Source organism: Ovis canadensis, chromosome 15 (assembly GCF_042477335.2).
Source record: "Ovis canadensis isolate MfBH-ARS-UI-01 breed Bighorn chromosome 15, ARS-UI_OviCan_v2, whole genome shotgun sequence".
Taxonomy (NCBI): Eukaryota; Metazoa; Chordata; class Mammalia; order Artiodactyla; family Bovidae; genus Ovis; species Ovis canadensis.
The window spans coordinates 9,875,471-9,888,730 of NC_091259.1; the positions used below are offsets into that span (position 1 = coordinate 9,875,471).

Genomic DNA, 13,260 nt, shown 5'->3' on the forward strand with positions numbered 1-13,260 from the left:
GTCAGGGAAAGTGGGAGATGACAGATAAATGTGCAGCTCTTTTAACTTCTCTCACAATGAAAAGAGATTGGACACAAACCCTCTTTATAAAAATACCCACCAATATTCCTTAATTCTATCCACTCACCTGTTAGTCAAAGAAGGCAATGACACCCCACTCCAGTATTCTTGCCTGGAAAATGCCATGGATGGAAGAGCCTGGTAGGCTGCAGTCCATGGGGTCACTAAGAGTCGGGCACAACTGAGCGACTTCACTTTCACTTTTAACTTTCATACATTAGAGAAGGAAATGGCAACCCACTCCAGTATTATTGCCTGGAGAATCCCAAAGACAGAGGAGTCTAGTGAGCTGCTGTCTATGGGGGTCACACAGAGTCAGACACAACTGAAGTGACTTAGCAGCAGCAGCAGCAGCATCCCTTAGTACACTTCTCCCCTTCCTAGCCCACAGTAGTAACAGCCTATAGACTCTGGGTTAACAGGGACAGGGAATAAACATTGCATGCATGTATGCTAAGTTGCTTCAGTTGTGTCCAATTCTTTGTGACCCCATGGATTGTAGCCCACTAGGCTTCTCTGTCCATGGAATTCTCCAGGCAGGAATACTGGAGTGGGTTGCTATGCCCTCCTCCAGGGGATTTTCCTGACCTAGGGATCAAACCCTCATCCCTTAAGTTTCCTGCAGTGGCAGGCAGGTTCTTTACCACTAGCGCCACCTGAGAAGCCCCAATACACTTTGCAGTAACAACCAAAGGAGAGGCTATTCAGGGAGCAGGAAGTGCCTTGCCATTTTCTGATCACACTAGTTTCTGTTATCCGAGGCTTTACTCTCCATGGTTTCAGCAACATTTAGTCAACCATGGCCCAAAAATACTAAATGAAAATATGTAAAAATAAGCAATTTATAAGTTTTATATTGTGTGCCCTTCTGAGAAGTGTGATGAAATCTCCTACTGTTCCTGCTTCATTCTGCCTGAGATGTGAATCCTCCCTTTGTCCAGCTATCTTACACCTTATTGATTTAGTAGCTGACTTGCTTATCAGATCAGCTGTCAAGGTATTGCAGTACTTGTGTTCAAGTCACCCTTATTTTACTTAAGTTTGGCCCCAAAGCATAAGAGCAGTGATTATGGCAAATCTGGATATACCAAAGAGAAACCATAAAGTGTTTCCTTTAAGTATAAAAGTGAAAATTCTTAATAAGAAAAAAAAAATGTATGATGAAATTGCTAAGGTCCATGGTTGGAACGAATGTTCTATGTATGAAAGAATGAAGAAGAAAATAGAAATTTGTACTAGGTTTTCTGTTGTACAAACTATAAAAGTATAAAACTATAAAAGTATCACATTCTGTGATAAATGTTCAGTTAAGATAGAAAAGGCATTACAGTTTTACAACAAGATACCTTTAGAGTGAGAGACTGCATTCATATAAATTTTGTTACAGTACATTTTTGTAACTTTCTATTTTTAGTTATTGTCTTTCCTGTGCCTAATTTATAAATTAAAGTTTATCACTGGAAAAAACAACATATGAAACATTCAGCACTATCCATGGTTTCAAGCATCCACTAGGGGTGAAATATATTCCCCAAGGATAAGAGGGGACTAATATGCTGTTTCTCCCTCAGTTACAAGTTAGAATCTCTGTACGAAGCTCTACTGTTATATCCACACTTTCCTTTGCTCTTCCACTGACCTGGATCCAGCAGAAAGGCAGGAATACATTTTTGAAAGATATAATTGTGTTGCTTCCCTCTTGTTGGAATGGGTTTTCCTCACACTTGGCAATTTGAAACAAGTAAGTATTTGGCATGTCAGTCTGACCATAAATGTAATAAAAGTCAGTAAGCACGTTTAGATGAGCTATATAGTATAGTCTAAATCCTAATGTATTCACTATAAATGGATAGTTGCCTGAAAGTTGTTATAGGAGGTTTACAAAACAGAATTAATTTTCATTCTGGTAAGTGCTTTAGACAAAGATTTTTTTTTTTCAGGACTAGAAAATAAGTTGAAAATAGGGCTTAATGCTGTAAAGAATTAAAGATAAATTACTTATCCTTTCTTGGATAATAGGGCTTCCCATGTGGCTCAGTGGTAATGAATCCACCCACCAGTGCAGGAGCTGATGGAGATGTGGGTTTGAACCCTGGGTCAGGAAGGCCTCTGGAGGAGGAAATGGCAACCACTCCAGTATTCTTGCTGGATAATCCCATGGATAGAGGAGCCAGGTGGGCTACAGTCTATGGGATCATAAAAATACCCAATTATAATCTGTAAGATTCTTACTTCTCCTAACTTTGTATGTCAATTAACTCTGTCTTGATATTGTATTTCTAATTTTGTTTTTAATAAGAAAGATGGTCCTGAAGCATTTTAAGTGGCACATTTAATAGTAGATGTATGTTAGCAGAGTATCAGTATGTGTGGTAATTAACAATTGGAGATGGGTAGGGATGAGGAAAAAAAAAAAAAAAGGTGCTGGAGTAGCCATCATGGTCAACAAAAGAGTCCAAAATGCAGTACTTGGATGCAGTCGTAAAAATGACAGAATGATCTCTGTTCATCTCCAAGGAAACCATTCAATATCATGTTAATTCAAGTCTATGCCCCAATCAGTAACACTGAAGAAGCTGAAGTTGAACGGTTCTATGAAGACCTAAAAGACCTTTTAGAACTAACACCCAAAAAATATGTCCTTTTCACTATAGGGGACTGGAATGCAAAAGTAGGAAGTTAAGAAACACCTGGAGTAACAGGCAAATTTGGCCTTGGAATGCAGAATGAAGCAGGAAAAAGACTAATGGAGTTTTGCCAAGAAAATGCACTTGTCATAGCAACAACACAAGAGAAGACTCTACCCACGGACATCACCAGATGGTCAACACCGAAATCACATTGATTATATTCTTTGCAGCCAAAGATGGAGAAGCTGTATACAGTCACCAAAAACAAGACCAGGAGCCGACTGTGGCTCAGATCATGAACTTCTTATTACCAAATTCCGACTTAAATTGAAGAAAGTAGGGAAAACCACTAGACCATTCAGGTATGACCTAAATCAAATTCTTTATGATTATACAGTGGAAGTGAGAAATAGATTTAAGGGCCTAGATCTGATAGATAGAATGCCTGATGAACTATGGAATGAGGCTCCTGACATTGTACAGGACAGGGATCAAGATCATCCCCATGGAAAAGAAATGCAAAAAAGCAAAATGGCTGTCTGGGGAGGCCTTACAAATAGCTGTGAAAAGAAGAGAGGCAAAAAGCAAAGGAGAAAAGGAAAGATATAAGCATCTGAATGCAGAGTTCCAAAGAATAGCAAGAAGAGATAAGAAAGCCTTCTTCAGTGATCAATGCAAAGAAATAGAGGAAAAGAACAGAATGGGAAAGATTAGAGATCTCTTTAAGAAAATTAGAGATACCAAGGGAACATTTCATGCAAAGATGGCTTGATAAAGGACAGAAATGGTATGGACCTAACAGAAGCAGAAGATATTAAGAAGAGGTGGCAAGAATACACAGAAGAACTGTACAAAAAAATATCTTCATGAGCCGGATAATCACGATGATGTGATCACTCATTTAGAGTCAGACATCCTGAAATGCAAAGTCAAGTGGGCCTTAGGAAGCATCACTATGAACAAAGCTAGTGGAGGTGATGGAATTTCAGTTGAGATCTTCCAAATCCTGAAAGATGATGCTGTGAAAGTGCTGCACTCCATATGCCAGCAAATTTGGAAAACTCAGCAGTGGCCACAGGACTGGAAAAGGTCAGTTTTCATTCCAATCCCAAGGAAAGGCAATGCCAAAGAATGCTCAAACTACCGCACAATTGCACTCATCTCACACGCTAGTAAAGTAATGCTCAAGTTCTCCAAGACAGGCCTCAGCAATACGTGAACCATGAACTTCCTGATGTTCAAGCTGGTTTTAGAAAAGGCAGAGGAATCAGAGATCAAATTGCCAACATCTGCTGGATCATGGAAAAAGCAAGAGAGGTCCAGAAAAACATCTATTTCTGCTTTATTGACTATGCCAACGCCTTGACTGTGTGGATCACAATAAACTGTGGAAAATTCTGAGAGAGATGGGAATACCTGACCACCTGACCTGCCTCTTGAGAAATCTGTATGCAGGTCAGGAAGCAACAGTTAGAACTGGACATGGAACAACAGACTGGTTCCAAATAGGAAAAGGAGTACGTCAAGGATATATATTGTCACCCTGCTTATTTAACTTATATGCAGAGTACATCATGAGAAACACTGGACTGGAAGAAACGTAAGCTGGAATCAAGATTGCCAGGAGAAATATCAATAACCTCAGATATGCAGATGACACCACCCTTATGGCAGAAAGTGAAGAGGAACTCAAAAGCCTCTTGATGAAAGAGAAAGAGAGAGTGAAAAAGTTGGCTTAAAGCTCCACATTCAGAAAACGAAGATTATGGCATCTGGTCCCATCACTTCATGGGAAATAGATGGGGAAACAGTGGAAACAGTGTCAGACTTTATTTTGGGGGACTCCAAAATCACTGCAGATGGTGACTGCAGCCATGGAACTAAAATACACTTACTCCTCGGAAGAAAAGTTATGACCAACCTAGATAGCATATTCAAAAGCAGAGACATTACTTTGCCGACTAAGGTCCGTCTAGTCAAGGCTGTGGTTTTTCCAGTGGTCATGTATGGATTGTGAGAGTTAGACTGTGAAGAAGGCTGAGCACTGAAGAACTGATGCTTTTGAACTGTGGTGTTGGAGAAGACTCTTGAGAGTCCCTTGGACTGCAAGGAGATCCAACCAGTCCATTCTGAAGGAGATCAGCCCTGGGATTTCTTTGGAAGGAATGATGCTAAAGCTCAAACTCCAGTACTTTGGCCACCACATGCGAAGTGTTGACTCATTGGAAAAGACTTTGATTCTCAGAGGGATTGGGGGCAGGAGGAGAAGGGGACAGCAGAAGATGAGATGGCTGGATGGCATCACTGACTCGATGTATGTGAATCTGAGTGAACTCCGGGAACTGGTGATGGACAGGGAGGCCTGGTGTGCTGCAATTCATGGAGTCACAAAGAGTCGGACATGACTGCGACTGAACTGAACTGAACTGAATCAGTACTGTAGACACTAAGCACTCCAAGTTCAGTTGACAGTCTGTATGATTGCATAATTACTCTTGATTTTTCCCCATCTCATTCTTATTTGAAAAAGATTTCAAAGAAGGAGTAGATATCAGTAATTTTACTCTTGTGTGACTTGAAGTCATTAGACTGTATTCCTTAGTGATCTTTGCTCTGTCATCCCTCTACATTATTATAAATTTGAGTTTAAGGAGATTGTAGGAATTAATAATTGGTAATGGTTGAGAGAAAAATTAAGGTTCCCAGTGTGATTGAAATCATTCATGTTATCTACCCACTGTAGGTTATGAGGGAAGGCAGAGAAAGAGGGAAAGAACAATAAAATGAAACAATGTGAGAAAAAAAATAGAGAAGAAAATTGGAGCTGAACCCAAAAGAAAGACAGGAGAGATTTCTGGAGTGATTTATACAGGTTTAATTTGGGGTGAGTAAAAGGGATACTGAAAGGTATCTCACGCTTTTTCATTTACTCCTTTTTCTATTACTTAGACCTCAATTTGTTGCAAATGGATTTAAGGCAGTTTAAAAATAAATGGTATGCATGTGGTGAAAACCAAAAAGCAGAAATAAAATAGCAAGATGCCTCCCCTCCTTAGGCAAACATATGTATATATATATTTTTCCATCCCCTTATTACTTACACTGGCTTCAGCATAGGATAATCAGCATGTGCATATTATGCCATCCACAGTATTGTTTTTTTAAGCTTCTCATTACATAGATTATGCAATGTGTAGAATATATGTGAGAAAAGCTCACCCCCCCCAAAAAAAAAAAACACCAAGAAACACAAAAAGAAAGAAGCCAAAACTATCAAAGTAAAGTTTTATCCTCCATGCTTTGTTACATATATCTCTCCTAGACACATTTTACATAAAGCTATAATATTTATTATGATAGCGGGTAAAAGATATTTAGAAACATGTGAAACAACATCAATAGCTTGGAAAGTACTGATGTAGGTAAAACATTGAGCTTTAAACTTTAAAGTGAACCAAGATTAAGTAAAATAAGGTCCGTGTCAGCCATTGCTTAGGTTAGACATGAGATCAAAGCTGATGGTCATCATAACACTTATGAAAAATATGGACAGTGTTCATTGAAATTTAAAAATAATGTGAGGTTCATGTTTCTTCTTTTTTCCATTGATCATAAATTCACCTTGTTATCAATGGTGTTAGAAATAGCCTTAAACACATCATAATACTTAAAATTTTGGGCAACAAACACAGGTAAAAATATTTATTTTGAAAAGGTTTATTGAAGATTAACCATTACTTGTTTTGTAAATATTTAAATTAATGTGTTTTTTCACTCAAGGAAATCTGAAAAAAAAATCAAGATTTGATAGTACTGAAAATATTATTTAAACATTTTAAAAATATTTAATATATCTAAATTAAGAACATTATTTTTCAGCCTTCTTGATGTTTCTTGAAATTGCATTCAATTCAAGTACATTCCTACAAGAGAATTTTTCATTTTGACTATTCTATGAACTATCTGGTCCATTAAAATATGGCACCCGATCCCATGGACAGAAGCCCACTAGACTCTGCTGTCCATGGGATTCTCTAGGCAGGAATACTAGAGTGGGTTGCCACTTCCTTCTCTAGGGGATCTTTTGGACCTAGGGATTGAACCTGGGTCTCCTGCCTTGAGGGTGGATTCTTTACTGCTGAGCCACCTAGGAAGCCCTTTAATAAAAAATGAGTTACATGATTAGTTTTTAGAGCTCTAAAATAATTTGATACTTATTGCCGATGACTTCACTTGATTAATTCATGTATTCAATATTTATAGTATGCCTAACAGGCATTACTATGTTAAACAGGAAAGGTATAGATATAAAAAGATTTAACAACAACTGGAGAACGTTCATTTCTAAAGGAAGAAAAGATATGTAAATGTATACACATTGCAGTGTGAAAATTACTATAAAAAGATTATGCACAGGATGTTCTCTAAGTTCTTTTCTTACACAGTAAAATATGAATCAAAAAGAGATTTGGAAATTTCACTCAAAGTGAAATAAATTATTATAAATGAGCTCACTGGTTAGATATGCTCTGTTTTCCAATATGGTAGCTTTTAGGCAAATTAACTGTTTAAATTAATCAATTAAAGATAAAATTTAAAATTCAGTTTCTCAGGTAGCTATATAAGCCATATTGTAAAGAACTTAATAATGTCATATTTATTAACACAAAAATCTTAACAAAGTTTGTGTTTAAATGACATTTCACAGTGTTTTTTTTTTCTTAAAAGGCAAAGATTTTTATGGAAAGTAATTGTGTTCTAATTTAAAACTGTAAAAACACTAAGCTATGAATCAAAGGCAAGTTTCTAGTTGTCAAGTAGAATGCTGTGTACTATTTCCTAACGAAATCATAGCAAGAGTGTATTTTCAGTAGCATCTTGTTTATTATTGCATTGTTAATACTTATCAAATTACTTGATGAAATCTGAACAACAAAGGTTTATTGAATGCTAAATGGATAAATAAATACATTGAACCCATAAATAAATGAACAGTTTTTTTCTTTTCTTTTCTTTTTTTCTTCTTTGAAAGTCAGTCAAATGAACAGAAGCAGGTAGTCATCAACTGGTAAAGAGATCACTTACTCCACCTATTATCTTAATTCTTTCCCCCACCATTTCAGAGGAAAGAATAGAATAAGTGATGACAACTTAAGAAATAATTCAGTGGATCAATGAAATAATTTATTCTGAAATAAGAATTTATGAGGCATCAGAAAGTTATGGGATGGGGAGAGAGGTGGGAAGGGGGTCAGGATGAGGAACACGTGTACACCCACGGCTGATTCATGTCAATGTATGGAAAACCACTACAATATTATAAAGTAATTAGCCTCCAATTAAAATAAATAAGTTAAAAATATAAAAAATAAAGAAAGTTATGTTTCACTCAAGTTCATAGAGAAATTCAGGATCATATTAAGGCAGTTACTTTTAATAGATGAAATGTTTTGATGAGCAGTTCATAATAACAGTGAAGGATTAGGTAAAAGTACTAAAGTATATGCTACCTTATTTCTTTACATTTGGTTTTGTGCGTTATTATTTTTTTTAATCTGGTCTCTAATGTTGATGTGTGAACATTCCTTTAATTCTTAATGAGGTAAAAATATAGATGACTCTTAGCCAACTATGTTTATGATAGAAGTTAATCACACTTTCATAACTGAGGTTCATACTTCAGTTGGTGATAATGAGGCATAATTTTAAACACCGTATCTAAGAGGAGTTAAATTGGGCTTGTGATCCTAAAATCATCAAATGAGTATAATAATTTCAAAGGGAGGGGGAATTATTCTTGTCCTTTGCAAGTGCTTGAGTAAGACCTAGAATACTGATAAAAATGTTAACATCATGGCAGAGTGAACCAACTGAATATAAGAAACATGTTATTTTTATTCATGTAATTGCCACCTGGAATAAAGGTGTATATTTGGAAGTTAGGTTGAGTTACTATGTGTTTGTGTGTACTCAGTCACTCAGTCATGTCCAACTCTGTATCTCATGGACTGTAGCCTGAGAGGCTCCTCTGTTCATGGGATTATCTAAACAAGAATACTGGAGTGCAAAGCTATTTCCTCTTCCAGGGGATCTTCCAGACCCAGGATCAAACCCACGTCTCCTGCAGCTTATGCAGTGGCAGGCAGATTCTTTACCATTTGAACCACCTTGGAAGCACTGAGTTACTATAACAGAATGCAGTTCAAATGACTAGCTATTCATCCCAAAGTAAGTTACTGGAGAGAAACTAGAGATTCTAGAGAGTGACTTGCATCAGTTGGTTAGAAGTAAACCAGTTCAATTATTGGGTGGTGACAAAAAAAAAAAAAGAGGCATTTTGTTCAGCAAGCTAATAAGTACGTTAATGGTTTCAAGTTGCTTATTAGAAGAAATAGTGCTTGTACCATGATGAATTTAATCCTTTGAATGCGGATATTTAGCCAGGAAAAAGAAGCTTTAAATAACCAAGTATTATCTGCTTACATTAGAGTGATCTCATGGTAAAAAAAAGGGAGGTGGTTTAAGATTGGAACATCTGAATTGTTATGCAGAAATGAGTATCCTAAAAAGTATAAACAGGTGCAAAAACAAAGCATAATTTTTATATTTATTTATTTATTAATTGAAGGATAGTTGATTTACAATGTTGTGTTCCCCGGTGGCTCAGTGGTAAAGAATCCACCTGCCAATGCAGGAGACACGGGAGATGTAAGTTCAATTCCTGGGTTGGAAAGATCCCCTGGAAAAGGAAACAGTAATCCATTCCAACATTCCTGCTGGGAAAAATCCCATGTAGCCTAGTGGGCTATAGTCCATGGGGCCACAAACAGTCAGACAGGACTGAGTGACTGAGAAGTCACGTTGGTTTCTGCCATACAATAACACAAATCAGACATAAGAGATGTGAGTTTGATTCCTGGGTGGGGAAGATCCCCTGGAAAAAAGAATGGCTACCCATGCCAGTATTCTTGTTTGTAGAATTCCATAGACAGAGAAGCCTGGTGGGTTCCAGTTCAGGGGGTCGTAAAGAGTTGGACAGGACTGAGTCACTAACACTTTCACTTTCAGTACTGTTTTAATCCTTATTGGGTGGGGAGGTTGATGCATGAATGCCTAGAACCCTCTCCTTGCCAGAGACTGGTTTTCACAAGGCAAAGAAAGAAGCAAGACAGTTACTTGTGGTATTTCTCAGAGCAACTTTTGCCCTTAATGGCAAACTGAGCTGTGTCATAACAAACCACAGAAAGAGCCATCTCATCCATATTCCAGTATGTATTTCTTAATATCATGATTCAGCTTTTAAACACCTAAAATCAAATTGCCAATATCCATTAGATCTTAGATAAAGCAAGGAAATTCTAGAAAAACATCTGCTTCATTGACTATGTAGAAGCCTTTGACTGTGTGGATCTAAACAAACTGTGGACAATTCTTTACGAGATGGGAATATCAGCTGACCTTACCTTTCTCCTGAGAAACCTGTCTGCAGGTCAAGGAGCAACAGTTAGAACCAGACATAGAACAACAAGCTGGTTCAAAATTGGAAAAGGTGTATGACAAGGCTGTATAGGGTCACCCTGCTTATTTAACTTATATGCAGAGTACATCATATGAAATGCTAGGCTAAATGAATGACAAGTTCGAATCAAGAATGCTGGGAGAAATATCAGCAATGTGAAATATGCAGATGACACCACTCCAATGGCAGAAAGTGAAGAGGAACTAAAGAGCCTCTTGATGAGTGTGAAACAGCAGAGTGAAAAACCTTCTTAAAGCTCAGTATTCAAAAAGCAAGATCATGACATCCAGTCCCATCACTTCATGGCAAATAAATGGGGTAAATGTGGAAACAGTGACATATTTTAGTTTCTTGGACTCCAAAATCACTGCGGAAGGTGACTTGCAGCCAAAAAGTTAAAAGACACTTGATTTTTGGAAGAAAAGCTATGTCAAACCTACACAGCATATTAAAAATTAGGTACATCACTCTTTTGACAAAGGTCCCTATAAGTCAAAGCTATGATTTTTCCAGTAGTCATGTACAGATGTGAGAAGTTGGACCATAAAGACGACTGAGTGCTGAAGAATTGATCCTCTCAAACTGAGGTGCTGGAGAAGACTCTTGAGAGTTCCTTGGACTGCAAGGAGATCAAACCAGTCAATCCTAAAGGAAACCAACCTTGAATATTCATTTAAAGAACTGATACTGAGGCTGAAGCTCTAGTACTTTGGCCACCTGATACAAAGAGCTGACTCGTTGGAAAAGACCCTGATGCTGGGAAAGATTGAGGGCAGGAGGATAAGGGGGTGACAGAGGATCAGATGGTTGGGTGGCATCACTGACTCAATGCACATGAATTTGAGCACTCTTGGAGATAGTGGAGGACAGGGAAGCCTGGTATGCTGCAGTCCATGGGGTCTCAAAGTCCAACACGACTTAATGACTGAACAGCAACCACAGTTTAACCTTCTCTTCCCCTACTGAAAGGCCTCTTGGTTGCTTCTAAGTTGTGGTTATTATGAATAAAACTGTTATAAACATCTGTGTGAAGATTTTTCTATGATTTGGATGAAAATATTAAGGATCATGGCTGCTGGATCATATAGTAGGAATAAATTCAATTTTGTAAGGAATCGTCAAATTGTCTTCTACAGTAGCTATACCACTTTGTGTTCCCACCAACAATGAAGGAGAGTTCTTGTTTCTCCATGTCCTAATCCTCCTTTGATGTTGTCAGTGATCTGAATTTTGGCCGTTCTGATAGATATATATTAGTATCTCATCGTTGTTTTAATTTGCATTATGATTCCATTTTCAGTGTCCTTTTGCTTAAAGATAATTCTAAATATTAGAAATGAACAGAGTGGTAATTTTTTAGTGTGTAATTCATCTTCTAGGATGCTTTGGATTGCCAGTTATTGGAAAATGGCATCATGAAATATAGATATGCTCCCAAATTTCCAAGTGAGAATTAATGTATGTTACAATACTGAAGAAAATACACTGATGATATTAAATTTTCTGAGCTTGTTTCCAAATGGTAAGTTTACCAAGAATGCCAATTTAAGCAAAGGGCTATCATTGGTGTGTAAATTAAATATCATTAAATATGCAAATTTTAATGAGAAATGAATTCATTTAATGAATTTTCATCTCTGAATATAAGATTCTGAATATTTGGAATTTGAAGATAATTATATATTAAATGACTTATTTTGCTTGCTTATTATTTTTACATTTATTTTAAATTCATTGTACAGATAGACTTACTCAAGCATGTTCCTAAAATGTTGCCTGGTTGAACTTTTACTATAACTTCTTGGCTCATAAATCTTATGCTTTAAGAAAAAAGGACTGGACAAATCCCTACAGGTGCTTCCTTGACATTTGTTTGAAACATAATATATTGCTATGATTTTGGTCACCAAATAAAGAGCAAAACTGAGCAAAAATTGGAATTCTTTAAGATACATCTCCAAATAGTGTAAAAATATTTCAACATTGTACAAAATTGTATGTATTGCAATAAATTAAAAATATATAAACATTTATTTATTTTAATTGGAGTCTAATTACTTTACAATATTGTATTGGTTTTGCCATACATCAACATGAATCCACCATGGGTGTACACCTGTTCCCCATTCAATGTTATCTATCTTATTTATCCAATACAAGGATCAGATTGTATCACTTATTAATCTATATAGACTTATAGAAAAAGATAAAGTGAAAGGTTGCCAGCAAACAGAGGCCTTACCACCAAATCTTTATTCTCATTGTCATGACCCTTCAATTACACATTTAACCCAACCTGATACTGTTTTAAAATCTTCTGAAATATTAAGGGATATGCATTTAAGGTAAAAAACACTTATTTTATGACTGCACCTGAAATATCATCATGGAAAGTAAAATATATATATATGTATATATACATATATATATACATATATATATATGTATATATATATATTTCAATTTCAACTAAGTAACAGAGTAGATATTGCATGAGTGACCTTGTGAATTTGAAGTTCATTTAACTAGAAAATTTTCCCCAGAATCAAGATAAAAACAGTAAGAATTCATATTGACCATTTTCTCATTTAAGCCATGTTAGGGATCAAAATATTTTGCTAAATCACACAAGTGATACAAAGTCATTTAAACTGAAAATTAGAGTTTTACTTATGTAGATGTGGAATTTCAACTTACCCCTGTCTGTGTCATACAGGAATACAAAACAGTTCCATTCATAGTGATCCAGCAGACTTAAGAGGGCTCCTCTTAAGGAAGGCCTTAACTGCAGCACAAACTGGCTCTCCCCCTCAGTAGGAAAACTTGGTGTGATGAGGGAGATATGCAAAGCGCTGCAGAATGAGGTCAAGGTGTGTACTGACCTCTTATCATAGAGTCCAAAAATGGCAAATACTCCTCTGGAATACTGGGAACAGACTAAAAAAGAAGAAGAAGAAAAAAAAAACTGTTAGCACACTTTAAAATTGTTGACTCCGCATCTACAGTTTATGAAAAAAATTTCTGAATCATTGATATGTCAGGAATATAATA

The 13,260-nt window shown here is 36.5% G+C and overlaps 1 protein-coding gene across 4 annotated transcripts in view; it reads right to left on the minus strand.

Annotated features, from left to right (window-relative positions):
- The window catches only part of GRIA4 (glutamate ionotropic receptor AMPA type subunit 4), a 666,530-nt gene that overhangs the window by 414,554 nt on the left and 238,716 nt on the right, over window positions 1–13,260 (minus strand). For all 4 annotated transcript variants that reach the window (XM_069554788.1, XM_069554789.1, XM_069554786.1 and 1 more), the window contains exon 4: window positions 12,907–13,146. In XM_069554788.1, coding sequence (XP_069410889.1) covers window positions 12,907–13,146 — 240 coding nt within the window. The remainder of the gene's footprint in view (window positions 1–12,906; window positions 13,147–13,260) is intronic.